This window comes from Oryctolagus cuniculus, chromosome 1 (genome assembly GCF_051225735.1).
Source record: "Oryctolagus cuniculus isolate XC-2025 breed Fujian yellow rabbit chromosome 1, ASM5122573v1, whole genome shotgun sequence".
Taxonomy (NCBI): domain Eukaryota; kingdom Metazoa; phylum Chordata; class Mammalia; order Lagomorpha; family Leporidae; genus Oryctolagus; species Oryctolagus cuniculus.
The window spans coordinates 60,975,081-60,996,072 of record NC_142867.1 but is presented as its reverse complement, the minus strand read 5'-3'; the positions used below and the strand labels follow the sequence as shown (position 1 = coordinate 60,996,072).

The window sequence follows — 20,992 nt, the reverse complement described above, 5'->3', positions numbered from 1 at the left end:
TTTCCTTTCAAACTAAAAGAGATGTTAGTATCAAGAGGAGGAAGAAAATGAACAAAGTGATTCAAAATGTAGCAAAAAAAAAAAAAATCATCTTGCTCCTATGGAATCTCCAGAACAATTTAGCCACAGTTTCAGAATGGTCATGACCCTGGATGTATAGAGATAAAGGATGTAGGACAACAAAGCAGTTCAAACAAGGGAAACAAAATAGAGCAAGCTTTCCACAGGACTGGTTTCCTCTCACAAGTCTCTAGACAGCTGTGTTTTGTGTTTTATTGATCTTACAAAATTAAGCCAAAAACAAATGGAATCTTAGTTCATTCTTTCCCTGGTTCTATCTCTTATTACCAATGAAGGATAATTTACTTTTCCTTGCAGTGAAAAATACCACTGATACAATAGTCCTTCAAAAAAACTTAAAGCTATTTCCAAATAAGCTTTATAGAAATGCTAAAAAATGAATAAGATTGTGCAAGCATGGTTGAACTATTTTATGTACTGTTTAGAGATTATGATTTTGAATTTGATTTGAAAAATGGTTTCATGGAAAAAATAACATAGCTTTGAAAACTAAAGACTTACAGCTAAAATAAAACCAAAAGGCCAAAATCTTTGTTAAATTTTAAAATTATAAGATAGATGCTGACAGAAAGAAAAACTCTACTCAGTTTTCATGGAGCTAGCATGAGAGAGAGAAAAGAGAAGAAAGCAGAAGAGAGGGAGATATCTATATCCAGGATACAGAGTCAAATGCATTTAAATCAGCAGTTCCCCTGAAGTTTTTGGAGTGATCAATATCTATAGAGAACTGGGCAGACATATCTATCTGTGCTGTAGTGTGTAGGTGGTTAAAACACAGCACTTTCTTTCCAACCAATATTCATGCAGCAAACATATGCTAATCTCAAGATAAAAATAGGGCACAAAAGCTTTATAGACAAATGGGTTTGGTGGTACTGGGGAGCAAAAGCTGTGCATTTGGAGTGATACATTTTACTAAATATAAATCACATGTGTGAAGTAATACATCTTGGGATAGTGATAAGAAAACCTTTGGTTAAGATCAAAATGTGCACTTTATGGTAATAATTGAGGAAAGTCAAGAAGAAAAAAGGAAAGAAAAAAGAAGAGTATATGAGAAGAAGAGAAGGAAAAAAAAAAAACGAAATTCAAGAGAGGCTACTACAATCTGATATTGTACCAGAAAGCATGGCATGATGAGAAAGAACAAGCAGCAGTAAGTCCAAGAAAAGGGAGAAAGAAGATTTGGAGGAATGGCATTACTATTCTATATCTCTTATGCTTCAAGTATGGGAATCCTATTTAGCTTAACTTCTTATTGTGCTAACTCCATTGCTCTGACTAGGAGAAGCATTGGTTATCAGTGAGTTATAGGTATGCTATACATTCAGTCCTGATCCCTTACATCAGTCAAACCCTCCCTCTGAACAGAGCACGAATTCTCAGCTGTCCATACCAACAAAGTCAGTGGTCAATCCTTTCCAAAGAGACCTGAATGAGTCTGTGCCACAGACTGAGTATAAATAAAAATATTTTTAAAAATATTATCATAAAGTAAAAAGGTAGCTTATAGGTTAGGAAAAGTATATACAAATCATATCTCTGATAGGATATTAGTATTCAGAATATACATATAGAACTCCTAAATTTAACAATGATAGAGACAAGAAGCCTGGTTAAAAAAAATGGGCAAAGAACTTCAAGAGATATTTCTCCAAATGAAATATACCAACAGTTAATAAGCATACAGAAAGATTCTCAACATCATTAATCATTAAGGCAGTGCAAATCAAAACCATAATGAGATACCACCTAATACTCATTGGAATGGCTACTATCAAAGATAAAAACAGAAAATAATTGTTGGTGAGAATATGGAGTAATTAGAACCCTTTTCACTCTTGGTGGAAATGTAAAATTGTACAGCCATTGTAAAAAAATATGGTACTCCTCAAAAAATTAAAAATAGTTATCATTTGATGCAGAAATTCCACTTCTGTGTTTCTAAAATAGTTGAAATTGAAGTCTTAAAGACATGTTTATACATCCATGTTCATATCAGCATTATTCATGAATACTAAAAAGTGGAAGCAACGCACTTGACCATTAACAGGTGAATGGAGAAGCAAAATGTGAGAGAACTTCAGAAAGTGTGTGGGAAATGGAATTAAATGAAAATTGTTTTGGTGTAAAAATTTTAAAATTCATAGTTTTTTTCATAATTTCTATGAACATTTTGAGGACTATTCAAACACATGAATTTCAAAAAATTTTTGAACCAGAATAAACTTATATTTTAATTACATTTTTCAAAACCATTTGAAGTTTGCTCAGAGAGTGGAATATTATGCACTCTAAAAGGAAGGAAATTCTTACAAAGATTACAACATAAATGAAACAAGGTCATTCTGCTACGTAAAACAAGTTAATCACAAATTGAAAAATGTGTGTCATCACACTTATATGAGGTACTTATAGCAGTCAAAATCATAGATACAGGAAGTAGAATAGTGCTTCTAAGAGACTGAGGTTAGAGGGAATGGGAATTGTTTACTAGGTATACAGAGATTCAAGTTCACAAAATCAAAAGAGTCTGGAGTCCTGGCATTGTGGCGTAATGGGTAAAGCCGCTGTCTGCAAAGTCAACATCCTATCTGGGCACCAGTTTGTGTCCCTGCAGCTCCACTTCCAGTCCAGCTCCCTGCTAATGCATCTGGGAAAGCAGCAGAAGATGGCCCATGTGATTGGTCCCCTGCACCCACATGTGAGAATCAGAAGCTCCCGACTTCAGTCTGGCCCAGCCCTGGCTGTTGCAGCCATTTGGAGAATGAAACAGCATATTGAAGATTTCTCTCTGTGTTTCCTTCTCTGTCTCTATAATTGTACCTTTTAAATAAATAAAATAAATCTTTTTAAAAAGAGTGCTATCCTCATTAATCAAATGACAATAAGAGAAAAATTTCTTAAAAAATAAGAGTTCTGGAGGTGGATGGTGATGACAGTTGCACAATAACATGGGTATTTAATAATGTATACTTAAAAACTGCATACTTAAAAACATATAAAGTGGTAAATTTTGTTACGCATATTTTATCACATTATAAAAATTGATTGCATGAGGTGGTCTGCATGTTTGATATTAAAGTGAGGACATAGCTTTCCTCATGGGCACTATCAACCTCAGAGAAAAACCACTATCATGGGGCTGACACTGTGGCATAGTGGGCTAAGCTTCTGTCTGCAGTGCCAGAATCCCATATGGGTACCTGTTTGTGTCTCAGTTTCCCCTTTTCCGATCCAGCTCTCTGCTGTGGCCTGGGAAAGCAGAAGATGGCTCAAGTGTTTGGGCCCCTCTATCCAGGTGGGAGACTCAGAAGAAGTTCCTGGCTCCTGACTTTGGGTTGACTCAGCTCCAGCCATAGGGGCCATCTATGGAGTGAACCAGCAGATGGAAGGCTTCTCTCTCTCTCTCTCTACTTCTGCCTCTCTGTGTAAGTCTACCTCTCAAATAAATAAATAAAATCTTTTAAAAAAAAATGAAAGAAGAAAGAAAAAGAAAAACCACTATCAGAACATGCCTGTGACTATAGATTTCTAGATTAGGCCACCAAAGCTTAGGGATGGGACTGAGCACCCTCTTGGCTTATATCCTCCTAAAGGTTTCCTCTGGTTTACTTTAAGAAAGACCAAAAGGGAGAGGAGTAAGCCGGACAGCAGGAGAAATGTAAAGATAGGTGGCAGGCCAATTAATGGCTGCTTTTTACAGTAATCTCCCATAAAGGAGACCCAAAAGGCCAGTCCACTGCAAATGGCATTGGTTTTTGATATGGAAATCCAGGCCTTCAGATGGACACAGAAGTTAGGTTATGAAGAGCCCCGCCAGCCCTGACAGCCAAGAGCTGGGTCACTGGAAGTGGAACTGCCTAGGGGGTTGAAGGGACTCTGGGTTAGAACCACAGACCCTGTCGGCTCTAAGCTGAAAAAGCCCTTCACTCGGCCCAGCTTCCAAAGTAACCACCACTGTTGAGGGGATTGCCAAGTAGGGTCAGTAACATTGCAGGCAGAACTGTAAATTTTCTTTTAGAGATGCCATCTGCCTTCTATTCAGGACAACTCTCCTCCCAGGCCTGATAATGGAAGTCAACAGGGTACCTTCCCTAAGGAGGTTCACACTTCCATTATGAAGTCTCTTCTGGTACCCGATGTGAAGACACAGATAGATTTGGGCCTCATATCTGGCCAGGCCTTAGCCCACCTGATTGTTATCAGGTCCCTCCTGGTGGCTTCTATTTGCCTGTCAATGGGAAAACTTCTTCATGTTTTACAGTGCCTTTCTTAGGTCTTCCAATAATGACTCTCTCCTTTGTTTTAGACCCTGTGTACTTCACCTGCTTGTTAGATTTATTTTCTCCAGAGTTGAAACAGTGAAATTCTAGATGGCTTGCACATGAAACCTTGGATGGAAGCAGTTTCTGCAAGCTGGCACTGCATCTCCCACCTGCTGCTGGAACTCTTTTTTTTTTTTTTTTTTTTTTTTTTTTTTTTTTAATCTTTTATTTAATGAATATAAATTTCCAAAGTACGTCTCATGGGTTACAATGGCTTTCCCCCCCATACCGTCCCTCCCACCCACCACCCTCCCCTTTCCCACTCCCTCTCCCCTTCCATTCACATCAAGATTCATTTTCGATTATCTTAGTATACAGAAGATCAGCTTAGTATACCTTAAGTAAGGATTTCAACAGTTTGCTCCCACACAGAAACATAAAGTGAAAAATAATAGATGATTTTTTTTTAAATGATGATGAAATCAGATCAGACCTATTGTCATGTTTAATCCCAGTGAGAGTCAAGTTGGGAATTGATAGTTTCTTTTCTTTTTTTTTTTTTTTTAACAGAAGATCGGTTTAGTGTACATTAAGTAAAGATTTCAACAGTTTGCACCCCCATAGAAACACAAAGTGAAATATACTGTTTGAGTACTCGTTATAGCATTAAGCCTCAGTGTACAGCACATTAAGGACAGAGATCCTACATGAGGAGTAAGTGCACAGTGACTCCTGTTGTTGACTTTACAAATTGACACTCCTGTTTATGGCATCAGTAATCTCCCTATGCACCAGTCATGAGTTTCCAAGGCTATGGAAGCCCCTTGAGTTCTCCGACTCTTATCTTGTTTAGACAAGGTCATAGTCAAAGTGGAGGTTCTCTCCTCCCTTCAGAGAAAGGTACCTCCTTCTTTGAAGACCTGTTCTTTCCACTGGGATCTCACTCACAGAGATCTTTTTGCCAGAGTGTCTTGGCTTTCCATGCCTGAAATACTCTCATGGGCTTTTCAGCCAGATCCGAGTGCCTTTAGGGCTGATTCTGAGGCCAGAGTGCTATTTAGGACATCTGCCATTCTATGAGTCTGCTGAGTATCTCACTTCCCATGTTGGATCACTCTCCCCTTTATTTATTCTATCGGTTAGTGTTAGCAGATACTAGACTTGTTTATGTGCTCCCTTTGACTCTTAGTCCTTTCATTATGATCAATTGTGAACTGAAATTGATCACTTGGAATAGTGAGATGGCATTGGCACATGCCACCTTGATGGGATTGAATTGGAATCCCCTTGTATGTTTCCAACTCTACCAATTGGGGCAAGTCAGCCCGAGCATGCCCCAAATTATACATCTCTTCCCTCTCTTATTCCCACTTTTATGTTTAACAGGGATCACATTTCAGTTAATTTTCAACACTTAAGAATAACTGTGTGATAATTACAGAATTAAACCAGTCATATTAAGTAGAACAGACAAAAAAAAAATACTATGAGGGATAATGTATTAAGTTGTCCATTAGCAGTCAGGGCTATGCTGATCAAGTCACCATTTCTCATAGTGTCCATTTCACTTCAGGAGGTTTCCTTTTTGGTGTTCAGTCAGTTGTCACCGATCAGGGAGAGCATATGGTATTTGTCCCTTTGGGACTGGCTTACTTCACTCAGCATGATGTGTTCCAGATTCCTCCATTTTGTTGCAAATGACTGGATTTCGTTGTTTCTTACTGCGGTATAGTATTCTAAAGAATACATATCCCATAATTTCTTTATCCAGTCTACCACTGATGGACATTTAGGTTGGTTCCAGGTCTTGGCTATTGTGAATTGTGCTGCAATAAACATTAGGGTGCAGACCGCTTTTTTCTTTATCAATTTAAACTCCTTTGGGTAAATTCCAAGGAGTGGGATGGCTGGGTCGAACGGTAGGGTTATATTCAGGTTTCTGAGGAATCTCCAGACTGATTTCCATAGTGGCTTAACCAGTTTGCATTCCCACCAACAGTGGGTTAGTGTCCCTTTTTCCCCACATCCTCGCCAGCATCTGTTGTTGGTAGATTTCTGTATGTGAGCCATTCTAACCGGGGTGAGGTGAAACCTCATTGTGGTTTTGATTTGCATTTCCCTGATTGCTAGTGACCTTGAACATTCTTTCATGTGCCTGTTGGCCATTTGGATTTCCTCTTTTGAAAAATGTCTATTGAAGTCCTTGGCCCATCTCTTAAGTGGGTTGTTGGTTTTGTTTTTGTGGAGTTTCTTGATCTCTTTGTAGATTCTGGTTATTAACCCTTTATCTGTTGCATAGTTTGCAAATATTTTTTCCCATTCTGTCGGTTGTCTCTTCACTCTCCTGACTGTTTCTTTTGCAGTAAAGAAACTTCTCAATTTGATGCAATCCCAATAGTTGATTTTGGCTTTGACTGTCTGTGCCTCCCGGGTCTTTTCCAGAAATTCTTTGCCTGTGCCAATATCTTGAAGGGTTTCTCCAATGTTCTCTAATAACTTAATGGTGTCAGGACGTAGATTTAGGTCTTTAATCCACGTTGAGTGGATTTTTGTGTAAGGTGTAAGGTAGGGGTCTTGCTTCATGCTTCTGCACGTGGAAATCCAGTTTTCCCAGCACCATTTATTGAATAGACTGTCCTTGCTCCAGGAATTAGTTTTAGATCCTTGATCAAATATAAGTTGGCTGTAGATGTTTGGGTTGATTTCTGGTGTTTCAATTCTGTTCCATTGGTCTATCCATCTGTTTCTGTACCAGTACCATGCTGTTTTGATTACAACTGCCCTGTAGTATGTCCTGAAGTCTGGTATTGTGATGCCTCCGGCTTTGTTTTTGTTGTACAAGATTGCTTTAGCTATTCGAGGTCTCTTGTGCCTCCATATGAATTTCAGCATCATTTTTTCTAGATCTGCGAAGAATGTCTTTGGTATCTTGATTGGGATTGCATTGAATCTATAAATTGCTTTTGGGAGAATGGACATTTTGATGATGTTGATTCTTCCAATCCATGAGCATGGAAGATTTTTCCATTTTTTGGTATCCTCTTCTATTTCTTTCTTTAAGGTTTTGTAATTTTCATCGTAGAGATCTTTAACGTCCTTGGTTAAGTTTATTCCAAGGTATTTGATTGTTTTTGTAGCTATTGTGAATGGGATTGATCTTAGCAGTTCTTTCTCAGTCATGGCATTACTTGTGTATACAAAGGCTGTTGATTTTTGTGCATTGATTTTATATCCTGCCACTTTGCCAAACTCCTCTATGAGTTCCAATAGTCTCTTAGTAGAGTTCTTTGGATCCTCTAAGTACAGAATCATATCGTCTGCAAAGAGGGATAGTTTGACTTCTTCCTTCTTGATTTGTATTCCTTTGATTTCTTTTTCTTGTCTGATGGCTCTGGCTAAAACTTCCAGAACTATGTTAAATAGCAGTGGTGAGAGTGGGCATCCCTGCCTGGTGCCAGATTTCAGTGGAAATGCTTCCAACTTTTCCCCATTCAATAGGATGCTGGCTGTGGGTTTTTTATAAATTGCTTTGATTATATTGAGGAATGTTCCTTCTATACCCAATTTGCTTAGAGTTTTCATCATGAAAGGGTGTTGAATTTTATCAAATGCTTTCTCTGCATCAATTGAGATAATCATATGGTTTTTCTTCTGCAGTCTGTTAATGTGGTGAATCACATTGATTGATTTGCGAATGTTGAACCATCCCTGCATACCAGGGATGAATCCCACTTGGTCTGGGTGGATGATTTTCCTGATGTGTTGTTGTATTCTGTTGGCCAGAATTTTATTGAGGATTTTTGCATCTATGTTCGTCAGGGATATTGGTCTGTAATTTTCTTTCAGTGCTGCATCTTTCTCTGGCTTAGGGATTAAGGTGATGCTGGCTTCATAGAAAGAATTTGGGAGGATTCCCTCTTCTTCGATTGTTCTGAATAGTTTGAGAAGAAATGGGATTAGTTCTTCTTTAAATGTCTGGTAGAATTCAGCAGTGAATCCATCTGGTCCTGGGCTTTTCTTTGTTGGGAGGGCCTTTATTACTGTTTCAATTTCTGTTTCAGTTATGGGTCTATTTAGGTTTTCGATGTCTTCATGGTTCAATTTTGGTAGATTGCATGTGTCCAGGAATCTATCCATTTCTGATAGGTTTTCCTGTTTGCTGGCATACAGGTCCTTGTAGTAATTTCTGATGATTCTTTTTATTTCTGTGGTGTCTGTTGTTACGTTTCCTTTTTCATCTCTGATTTTATTGATTTGGGTCATTTCTCTTCTTTTTTTAGTTAGTTGGGCCAATGGGGTGTCAATTTTGTTTATTTTTTCAAAAAACCAGCTTCTCGCTTGGCTGATTTTTTGTAATGTTTTTTTGGATTCAATCCTGTTAATTTCTTCTCTGGTTTTAATTATTTCTCTTCTCCTACTAGATTTGGGTTTGGTTTGCTGCAGTTTTTCTAGGTCCTTGAGGTGCGCTGAAAGCTCATTTATTTGGTACCTTTCCAATTTCTTGATATAGGCACCTATTGCTATAAATTTGCCTCTCAATACTGCTTTTGCTGTATCCCATAAGTTTTGATATGTTGTGTTGTTGTCTTCATTTACTTCCAGAAAGTTTTTGATTTCTCTTTTGATTTCTTGAATGACCCAGTGTTCATTCAGGAGCATGTTGTTCAGTCTCCATGTGTTTGCATACTTTCTGGGGTTTCCTGAGTTGCTAATTTCCAGCTTCATCCCGCTGTGGTCTGAGAAGCTGCATGGTATGATTCTAATTCTTTTAAATTTGCTGAGATTTGCTTTATGTCCTAGTATGTGATCAATCCTAGAGAAGGTTCCATGCGCTGCTGAGAAGAATGTGAAGTCTGTAGATGTAGGGTTGAAAGTTCTGTAGATATCTGTTAGATCCATTTGGGCAATAGTGTCAATTAAATCTGCTGTTTCCTTGTTGATCTTCTGTCCGGATGATCTGTCTATTTCTGAGAGTGGAGTATTGAAGTCCCCCAGTACTATTGTATTGGAATCTAAATCTCCCTTTAAGTCCCTTAACATATCTTTTAAATAGACCGGTGCCCTGTAATTAGGTGCATATACATTTATAATAGTTACATCTTCCTGTTGAATTGAACCCTTAATCATTATATAGTGTCCCTCTTTGTCTCTCTTAACAGTTTTTGTATTAAAGTTTATTTTGTCTGATATTAATATGGCTACACCTGCTTTTTTTTGGTTTCTGTTGGCATGGAATATCTTTTTCCAACCTTTCACTTTCAGTCTGCATGCCTCTTTGTTAGAGAGATGTGTTTCTTGTAGGCAACAAATAGTTGGGTTGTGTTCTGTGAGCCAGTCAGCTAAACGGTGTCTTTTAACTGAAGAATTCAGACCATTAATGTTCAATGTGACAAGTGATACGTAGTGACTTTGCCCTGCCATTTTCCCGGAAATATTTTCTAGTATATGCTTTGAGCTTCCCATGCTCTTTTACTGGTAGGTGTTCTTCCTTTCCCTTCTTTCATATTGATGGCCGTGTTTCTGTGTTTCTGAGTGTAGCACATCTTTAAGTATCTTTTGCAGGGCCGGACGAGTGGCCACAAAGTCTTTCAATTTCTGTTTGCTATGAAAGGTCTTTATTTCACCTTCATTCACAAATGAGAGCTTGGCAGGATATAATATTCTGGGCTGGCAATTTTTCTCTCTTAGCACCTGTGCTATGTCTCGCCATTCCCTCCTAGCTTGTAGGGTTTCTGATGAGAAGTCAGCTGTGAGTCTGATTGGAGATCCTCTGAGAGTAATCTGACGTTTCTCTCTTGCACATTTTAGGATCTTTTCTTTATGTTTCACTGTGGTAAGTTTAATTACCACGTGTCGTGGTGAGGATCTCTTTTGGTCATGTTTATTGGGGGTTCTATGAGCTTCCTGTACTAGGATATCTCTGTCCTTCTCCAAACCTGGAAAGTTCTCTGCTAGTATCTCACTAAAAAGGCCTTCCAATCCTTTCTCTCTCTCCATGTCTTCAGGAACTCCTAGAACTCGAATGTTGGTTTTTTTAATAGTATCCTGTAGATTCCCAACAATATTTTTCAGGTTTCTAATTTCCTCTTCTTTTCTTTGGTTTGACTGTATGTTTTCCTGTGCTCTATCTTCTAAGTCCGATATTCTCTCTTCTGCTTCACCCATTCTGTTTTTAAGGCTTTCTAATGTGTTTGTCATTTGATCTATTGAGCTCTTCATTTCATTTTGATTTCTCTTGACTATTACACTTTCCTGTTCTACTAGTTTCTGAGTTTCATTTTGACTCTTCCTTAAAATTTCATTTTCACGAGAAAGATTTTCAATCTTGTCCATTAAGGATTTCTGTAGTTCAAGGATTTGCTTTTGAAAACTTCTAAATGTTCTTATCATAAATTTTTTGAAATCCGTATCTTGCATTTCTTCTATCTCATCATCTTCATACTCTTGGCTTGGGGTGTTTTGCTTATTTGGAGGCATCATAGTGTCATCGTTGATCTTGCTCCCTCTATTTCTGTGTTTGTTACTCGGCATAGTTAATTCTTCTTGCGTCACTGTGCGCTTTTTTTTTTCTTTTTTTTTTTTTTTATACTGTGTCCGTGTTAAGTGGACTGCCTGCTGTTGGAGGAGCCTTGGAGGCTTGAGATGGGTGGGGCCTGAGAGCTCTGCCTGGTTCTTCCAGGTTAAGGGTGTGCAAAGGTGACACCCTCAGGTTATGCGTGGTAAATCTCTCTCTTTTTATTTATTTATTTATTTTATTTATTCAGGGGGTAAGTAACACTGCAGGGCAGGGCTGTGCAGAATTGATGGTATTTAGCTTCCAGTCTTTGGCTCCTCTGGACTCCCACTGGGTTGCCTAGGCTACTGAATTGTAGTGACTCAGTTCCTTAACTCTCCCCCACTGATATGTAAATCCAAAGAGGAGGCCTGCTCTTTGTCTCTTGGGAATTCTTCAAGTCTTGCAGGCTTGTAACCTTTGCAAGGTTAGGGGGAAGAGAAACCCCGAAGCTTTTTTTTTTCCTTCTTTCCGGTAGTGAGTTTGCTGCACTTTCCGGCCCCCCTCTAGATTCTGACCCCCGTTTCCCCACCAATGTCTCGGGTTATTGAGCTCACCTCCCCTTCCAGCGCCGATGTGTGGACTCGGAGCCCTGAGCGTCTCAAGTCTCCCCGCTGTTTTCTGTGTGGCGTGCACTCTCCTTGGAGCACTGTCGCGCAGACCCTGGGGCTTCTGCGGCTGGGTCCCGCGACTTTGCTTCCGTGCGGTGGGCGACCTTGTTCTCCCAGTAGGTCGTCCGATTCACGCCTGCTCCATTCAGAAGGGTTTCCCCTGCAATTTTTGTTTGGTTCTATTTTCTGCGGCTACCGTAACTCCCCTTTTATTAAACTAAATTTTCCCGGACTATCGGTGCGCGCCCTTACTATTCCGCCATCTTGGCTCCGCCTTTTCTGCAGATTTTTAAAAAAATTTGTGTTAATATAAAGAGAACAGATTTCATGTATTTCATAGGCACAATTCTAAGACAACTGTATTTTCCTTACTCTGTCTTTCCCTCTATCCCTCAGTCACCCTCCTCCCTTCTTTTCCTTTAATTTTTTGCAAAAACATAATTTCAATCTATTCCATAATCACAATCTTCATGTACCACTAATCATAATATTCAATAAGTGAGGGGTTAAATGAGAGCTGAGACTTTGGGAATGATGCAACTTCGTACACTTAGGGGTTTAAGTATAGAAAAATTGTGGTTTGTGCTTTCTTGTTTTTTAAGTGAAGGCATATAAGGGCAAAAATACAATCCCTGTCTATCATAATATAAAAGCCATAACATAAATTTTAAATCTAAATACAACCTTGGAAAAAGATTTGCTAGCTACAATAGAAAATAGGTTTATATTTTTTAGCATTGACAGTGCTTCACAATCAATAAATGAACATTGAATATGGATAAGAACATGGAAATCAATGTACAAGAAAAATAATTTAACAAAAATTCTTGAAAAAGTGTTAATAATTACTATAAGTGAGGTTAATTATAATTCTACATAGAATACTATTAAGAAGATTCTTGATAGTTCAACTGAAGAAAAGTGTATCTCATAGTCAGAACTCATAGGGGACAGAACATTCATTTGATGGAAGTTAAAATCAACACAAATTTTATTGAGATGATTTTTCAAACATTTTTTTTACCTTTTATTTAATGAATATAAATTTCCATGTACAGCTTATGGACTACAATGGCTTCCCCCCCATAACATCCCTCCCACCCGCAACCCTCCCCTTTCCCACTCCCTCTCCCCTTCCATTCACATCAAGATTCATTTTCGTTTCTCTTTATATACAGAAGATCAGTTTAGCATACATTAAGTAAAGATTTCAACAGTTTGCTCCCACACAGAAACATAAAGTGAAAAATACTGTTTGAGTACTAGTTATAGCATTAAATCTCAATGTACAGCACACTAAGGACAAAGATCCTACATGAGGAGTAAGTGCACAGTGATGCCTGTTGTTGACTTTACAAATTGACACTCTTGTTTATGGCATCAGTAATCACCCTAGGCTCTTGTCATGAGCTGCCAAGGCTATGGAAGCCCCCTGAGTTCACCGACTCTGATCATATTTAGACAAGGCCATGGTCAAAGTGGAAGTTCTCTCCTCCCTTCAGAGAAAGGTACCTCCTTCTTTAATGACCCATTCTTTCCACTGGGATCTCACTCACAGAGATCTTTCATTTAGTTTTTTTTTTTTTTCCCACAGAGTGTTTTGGCTTTCCATGCCTGAAATACTCTCATGGGCTTTTCAGCCAGATCCGCATGCCTTAAGGGCTGATTCTGAGGCCAGAGTGCTGTTTAGGACATTTGCCATTCTATGGGTCTGCTGTGTATCTCGCTTCCCATGTTGGATCATTCTCTCCCTTTTTGATTCTATCAGCTAGTATTTGCAGACACTAGTCTTGTTTCTGTGATCCCTTTGGTTCTTAGTCCTATCATTATGATCAATTGTGAACAGAAATTGATTACTGGGACTAGTGAGCTGGCATTGGTACATGCCACCTTGATGGGATTGTATTGGAATCCCCTGGTATGTTTCTAACTCTACCATTTGAGGTAAGTCAGCTTGAGCATGTCCCGAATTGCACATCTCTTCCCTCTCTTATTCCCACTCCTATATTTAACAGCGATCACTTTTCAGTTAAGTTTCAGCACTTAAGAAGAATTGTGTATTGATTACAGTATTCAACCAAAAGTATGATGTAGAACAAACAACAAAAATATTAAGGGGGATAACATATCAAGTTGCTCATCAACAGTCAGGGTGAGGGCTGATCAAGTCACCGTTTCTCATAGTGTTCATTTCACTTTAACAGGTTTCCTTTTTGGTGCTCAGTTAGTTGTCACCTATCAAGGAGAACAAGTGGTATTTGTCCCTTTGGGATTGGCTTATTTCACTCAGCATAATGTTTATCAAAAAAAATTAGAATCACCATATCATTTGACTCTACAAACTTCAATAGTATTTCTAGTTGTCTGTACAGAGGTAGGAGTAATGCACAGTGAAGTAGGATATTCACAGAGGGTTATTTTTGACAGAAACAAATATTCAATAGTAATGAAATGCTTAGCTAAATTTGATATAGCTATTAGACAATGGAAATGTTTACTTGTTGAAATTTTTTTTCAACTTGTTAGTTTTTTTTTTTTTTGTTAGAGAAAGAGAGAGAGAGAGATAGGAAGAGGGAAAAGAGAGGGAGAAAGAGAAGGAGACAGAGAGGGAGAGGGAGAACTGGCAAAGGCTAGGACTGGCTGGGCTGGGATCCAGGAACTCAACCCAGGTTGCCCATGTGGGTGACAGGAATACTTTTGTCTCAGCTATCATCAGTGCCACCCAGAGTCTGCATTAGCAGGAAGCTGGGCCCCAGAGCTGGATCCAGTTATCAATCCTTCTTGTTGTTGTTTTTGTTTATAATTTTTTATTTATATAAGCTGAACAAATTTCAGATGTTTCATATATGAAGATTTAAGAGTATGGTGGAAGTTCCCATCATACATTTCCATGCTCCCATCCTCCTTCCTCATTCCTTTCTAATTCTTTCTTTTAAATTTTACAATAAAATTCCTTCTTTTTTTATAATCATAAGCTTTATCCTCCACTAAGTAAAAAATTCAACAAATAATAATAAGAAAAAAACACTCCAAAATGGCATGTGAGCATCTCAGCTGACATCTTAACTGCTAGGGAAAGTTTTAATTAACTTAACATTTTAATTTTATCTACCAAGTCTTTAGTGAATATGCCTATATATGATACAAACCTAAAGGTCTTTCTTAATACTATAGAATTTTGAGCACCTGGGCTTATCAGTGTTTATAATAATTAAAACAATGTTCAAATAATTGACTAGCTACAGTATTATTTTTTGACAGGCAGAATTAGACAGTGAGAGAGAGAGAGAGAGACAGAGAGAAAGGTCTTCCTTTTCCGTTCGTTCACCCCCGAAATAGCTGCTGCAGCCGGCTCTCTGCGCCGATACGAAGCCAGGAGCCAGGTGCTTCCTCCTGGTCTCCCATGAGGGTGCAGGGTTCCAAGCACTTAGGCCATCCTCCACTGCACTCCTGGGCCACAGCAGAGAGCTGGACTGGAAGAGGAGCAACCAGGACAGAATCCAGCGCCCTGACCGGGACTAGAACCTGGGGTACCAGCACTGCAGGCGGAGGATTAGCCACGTGAGCCACGGCGTTGGCTGATACAGTATTAAAATGTTTAAAAGAATATTCTGAGAAGTGTTTAAAAGCTCTGTTTAAAGGAATGATTGATGCATTCATTAAGTAGTTCCTGTTGAAAATAAATACTTTTATACTTTTAATACACTGCCCATTAATGAGACTAGTTATGAGATGTGACATTTTTTAACACTAAATAATAAAGCTTTATCTTCCTATTGTTTTACTTATAGGACTCTTCAAAATATACAAAGTACATGATAAAATGTTCACAAAATAATATTAGAGAAAGAAAGAATGTATATAGCCCCATTTCATCTGAAATCTATGTTCTAAGCAACCCAGAATATTGTAGATAATAACTATAAAATGACATGAAATACTGAAAATATCTTGGAATGATTATTCCTTTGTGTTGAGAACATAAGCAATTTACAACTGTTTATTATACTTTTCTATGAGTTGCATATTTTCTTATTAAGGATCTATTTCTTTTGTAATAAAGAAAAAATATTTATAAAAAATAATTTATCATCACTAGGCTTGGTAGCCACATTTCTCATTTAGGAGAAGGTATTATCTTTAATGTGTTTTTTTCTATTCAAAGTTAATAAATATATATCTATTACCACGAAGCCCAAAGTTCAGTCTCTTTCAGACAGAGCCCACTGTGACACCTAATTATGGAGACTCAATCATCCCGGGATATCTTGCTAATGATTCTCCAGGGAAACTAAATCCTATGTAAGAAGATTCATTCCAAATTTCAAGTAACTTCTAAGGATCTCAGTCATGTGTGGGGATTTGGTTGTACCTAGCATTGAGGTAAGTGGGCAATTTTCAAAAATACCTATTCTAAGAAAATGCAAAGGTAGTGTTGGCTAAGAACACAAACCTTTGGAACAGGCAGAAAGTTAACAAAAAGTGACAGTAGCGGTATTAAAGTATATTTCTTTCCATTTCACTTCTTTAGGATTAATGAGTGGTTTCCATTGAACACAGTCTCACTTTCCATTTCCTCATTTCATTGTGATATCCACATAAAAGATAGTGAGTCCTGGACATTTTATTCTGTAAATTTCTCTGCCCCAGGTCCAGGAAATGATGATCTGTGCATATGCTGACATTTTCTGAAGAGGTGTTCTGAGACCCTGTAAGGAAGGCGTCATTTATATGAGATCCATTTAGCTAGGAGCCAGACCATAAGTCTCTGAAACGTGTCATACTTCTGTATCTCAGCATCTCCTTGGTGATGTTTGTGTACTCTAGGCTGTAAAAATGGATACAGTAGTGATTTCCAGAATGCTTGCATTAAGCTAATTTATGTCTTGTGGCTTCATAGCCGTGTGATATATGCCATCACACAGCAACTCTATTTAATTCTGCAGGGTGGCAAAGTGTGTTGGATATTGGCTTTGCTGCAGGGGGTTTACTCCAGAACCTAAGGATCATTTTATTTTCATGTCAAAGAAATATTTTAATCGTTTCAAAGTTTTTCTGAAACACTTCTAAATCTATAAATCCCATTAAATCCAATTTAATTCTTTGTTTCCCCTACAAGAAGTAGTGATATAAAGTAAATACTGTACTTTGTACTAATTATTTGTCAGAAATTGAAATAAACATAATATTTAAATAAAGCAGTACATCAGTAGTTTTTAGAACTCCATGGGCTTCTTGAGTGTAGATTTAGTACTAAGATGGATAGTGAACTATTTTTTTAATGTGAAAAGAAAATAAAACCAAAAGGGAATGATACTGTGTCTAACTGAATTCAAATCTTACATAAAATAGCTGTAAAAATTAAATTTTCTAATGATTTAGAAGTTAAATATTTTTCTGTTTCTTGTCAAGAAATTGCCTTGAATCTCCACAGGGTGAAAAATCATGGTCTGGACATTAGATGCAGTTTGAGTACCAGAAACACCAAATTCTTCATAACTAAAGCATGTTGGTCCCTAACAGTATAATTTATTGAGTATCTATAATGTTTTATCTTTAGCATGCTATCTGGGACATTACTGGCAAACTTTACAGAGAGAATATAGCCTTTTTTTTCTTAATCCTCAAGGCAAATAAAAGTGCTAACTTTTTAGTTACCTTGAAAATTTGGAAGTTAAACCACTGATGAAGACTAGTCAGATTAGTATAATTTTATAAATGTCAGTGATTTCAGTGATGAGACTCAAATGCAGCTAGCATGGGAAGAATCTGAGTGGAGAGAATAGAAATCACTCACTGGATGACGAAAGTCAGTCTCAGCCTTGCATGTGCTTTGTAATGTGAGGGGGTGTAAGGGATATGCTAAGTAAAGGTATGGAAATTGAGGATGCTTACTTACTTACTTACTTCACAGTGATGGTTACTTAGACTGTACTCACAATAACAGCTTTTAGATATGGTAGTTCAAAGTTTCTCTTGCTACAGTTACAAAAAAAGAAAAATCCCAGTTATCAAAATGAAGGGAATGTTCAAGGCACTTGTGAATTATTTTCTCCAAATCAGTCTTTCTTATTTGTTCTCTAACCCTATTTCTCTCTTTCCTATTTAGAAAACAGTTGCTGTTAAGGACTGTAAAATGCTTTCCTCCTATCAGTCATTATGTTTAGGATCAACAGCTCCAGCCTGATTCCAGGATTCTTCATCTTGAATGGAGTTCCTGGGTTGGAAGACACACATGTCTGGATCTCTCTGCCCTTCTGCCTCATGTATATCGTTGCTGTCGTGGGGAACTGTGGGCTCATTTACCTCATTGGCCATGAGGAGGCCCTGCACCGGCCTATGTACTACTTCCTGGCCCTGCTCTCATTTACTGATGTCACGTTGTGCACCACCACTGTACCCAATATGCTGTGCATATTCTGGTTCAACCTCAAGGAGATTAATGTTAATGCCTGCCTGGCCCAGATGTTTTTTGTCCATATGTTGACTGGGATGGAGTCTGGGGTGCTTATGTTAATGGCTTTGGATCGCTATGTGGCAATCTGCTACCCACTACGCTATGCCACCATACTGACAAACACTGTCATTGCTAAAGCTGGCCTTGCCACTTTCTTGAGGAGTGTGATGCTCATCATCCCATTCATTTTCCTCACCAAGCGCCTGCCCTATTGCCAGGGAAACTTCATTCCACACACTTACTGTGACCACATGTCTGTAGCCAAGGTATCCTGTGGCAATGTCAGAATCAATGCTGTTTATGGTCTGATGGTTGCTCTCCTGATTGGCGTGTTTGACATTTGTTGTATCTCTGTGTCTTACACTATGATCTTGAGGGCTGTGATAAGTTTGTCATCAGCAGAGGCTCGTCACAAAGCCTTCAGCACCTGCACGTCTCATATCTGTGCCATTGTAATCACATATGTCCCTGCTTTTTTCACATTTTTCACTCATCGTTTTGGAGGGCACAATATCCCCCACCACATCCACATCATTGTGGCCAACCTTTATCTTCTACTGCCTCCCGCCATGAACCCAATTGTTTATGGAGTCAAGACCAAGCAGATTCGGGAAGCTGTAATCAAATTTTTACTTGGAGACAAGGTTGGCTCTACCTAAGACAAGTTAATTATAGAATAGGGTATATTGCTTGGGATAGAGAAGATAAGAGAGAAGAAATTCAGAAAATATGTGATGGGATTGTATCAAAAAACATAAATTACTCTATGTAGAGTTTCTGAAACTCTGCAAGTACATGTTTAAAAAATGCTTCTTGTGAGCAAAGATCTGCCAAAGTATAGGATGCAGAATATTGAAGAAACAAGTCTAGTCCTTTTTTTTGAAAGGCAGAGTGGACAGTGAGAGAGAGAGAGAGAGACAGAGAAAAAGGTCTTCCTTTTGCCATTGGTTCACCCTCCAAAGGCCGCCGCGGCCAGCGTGCTGCAGCCGGCGCACCGCACTGATCCGAAGCCAGGAGCCAGGTGCTTCTAGTCTCCCTTGTGGGTGCAGGGCCCAAGCACTTGGGCCATCCTCCACTGCACTCCCGGGCCACAGCAGAGAGCTGGCCTGGAAGAGGGGCAACCAGGACAGAATCCGGTGCCCTGACCAGGACTAGAACCTGGTGTGCCGGCGCCACAGGCGGAGGATTAGCATATTGAGCCGCGGCGCCGGCCAAGTCTAGTCCTTTTAAAACTTTTGCTTCTCATGAGTTTATAGGTTCACATGCAGACCAAAAACATAGTGGAATGAGGAATATAGAAGGCTTCAGTAATATAGAGCAAGGATGTCCTCTACATGAAGGAGAAACGTTACTCAAATCCGGTACATTGTTGCTGCTGGATAACAGTGACCCAGTGTTGCAATGCTTTTCAGTGTTTTTAAGACAAGCAATACTTAGATGTTTTGTGAACTTTACCAATGTTAATTGTTTCCTGAATGCCTTTTTAAATATCTTTTAATTCACTCGAGAATGTCTACGAGCTCCGTTATTCCTGTGTCATCAGTTTAAAATGCATCGCAAACATAAATCTGTCATCTTATCTTCCTATATATATATTTACATATGTATACATGTACATACATATTAATTTTAGTATTATTAGTCACAATTTTTAATTAATGAAAGGGATGTTGTGCTGACTGTGATATAGTCACTGGCCTTAGGATACTCAGAATCTAGCCTCTAGCCAGTGATACATGAACCAAAATATGTATGACAAAAAGAAGAAAGATAAAGAAAGCATGCTGTGAGAGGGAAAAAAGATGGGAGGGAAGAGTTGAGGAAAATATAACATGAGTTTTTTTATTTAGTCCCAAATTTAAATATTTTAATTTTTAGAGACTAGACTTGGACAGGCTGTTTAATCTTCTTCAATTTCAGCTTCTATGTAGTTTTCAAATGTGGGATATAAAACTTACCAAAAAAGTACCTCTGTGCTTAAATGTTCTAAGGAAAATAAAAGCATGTATTATATTTTCTGATGCATACTAATTACCTAATAAACTGCATTTGGTGTTATTTTTAAGAGCTACTAGCGTCAACTCTGATTTATTACAAACTTTCTAGTTTGAGGAAACCCTTTCCTTTTGTACAGGCAGTAGAGGATCAGTTTAATGTGTTTATTCTTTCATCAGGCTGTCACAAGCATGTTGTCAGTATCAACCAATAAGTTTTTTCTGATTACCATCTAGGTGAATGACTTCATAATATACTTTGAGAAATATAAGTTGTGGGGAGCAACTCGGACTAGACTAAGTTACTGGAATTAAGACTTATTCTATGCATCTGCTCTCCCACAATATGGCGCTGGGAGAGAAGAAAACAGCTTCTACACAGCTGCCTCCAGTTCAGCCAATAAACTGTAGGACTTGCTCCTGATTGGAGGAGAGCAGCATACTCGGCGTGTGGGCAGCCGAGTTGGGATTGGCGGAGGAGGACTATAAAGGAGGAGAGAGACGGCATGCACGAGGAACATCTAAGGGGAACATCTATCTGAAGGAACACCTGTGCAGCCCCCGAGAGAGCCGGCCGGCGGTGTGCCACTCCCCTGCGGAAGTGGGGAATGTGGCCAGGGGGAACTGCCCTTCCACGGAGGTGGAAGGGTCAGTAGCCAACCCGGGAAGAACCAGCAGCAAACCCGGGGAGGGCCGAGCAGACGAAAGAACAGCGCAGGGTTTAGTGTCGTTCCTCCACAAAGAGGGGGAGCGACATAAGTTATTACAAAAACACAAGTGAATTGCTAGTCTAGTAGAGGATATAAAGGCAATGAAGTGATTATTATAAAATTATCAGGTAACTGCACAACAGAAATTATTACAAAACTCATGAAAACTGAAAGAATGATTACTGATATCTTGTGAAGCTGGTGAGTAAACACAGTGTGCTAAGTCTTGAAGGATATGCATGAATATTCTACAGGAAAGAGAGAAGCTATTTGGAAAAAATAAAGAATATATAAAATATTATGCTAAACCAAGATTAT

The 20,992-nt window shown here is 38.6% G+C and overlaps 2 protein-coding genes across 2 annotated transcripts in view; one reads left to right on the top strand and one right to left on the bottom strand.

Moving 5' to 3' along the window:
• LOC103350505 (olfactory receptor 52N1) overlaps nt 1-20,992 on the bottom strand; it is a 189,437-nt gene that overhangs the window by 22,954 nt on the left and 145,491 nt on the right. The gene's annotated exons all lie outside the window — the stretch shown is intronic.
• LOC100355176 (olfactory receptor 52N2) lies at nt 17,673-18,629 on the top strand. Its single transcript, XM_002708567.3, has one exon. The coding sequence runs from the start codon at nt 17,673-17,675 to the stop codon at nt 18,627-18,629; it is 957 nt and encodes a 318-aa protein (XP_002708613.2).

Bases quoted from the DNA above. Each gene is read 5' to 3' on its own strand.
- LOC100355176 (XM_002708567.3), top strand. From the start codon at position 17,673: ATGTTTAGGATCAACAGCTCCAGCCTGATTCCAGGATTCTTCATCTTG.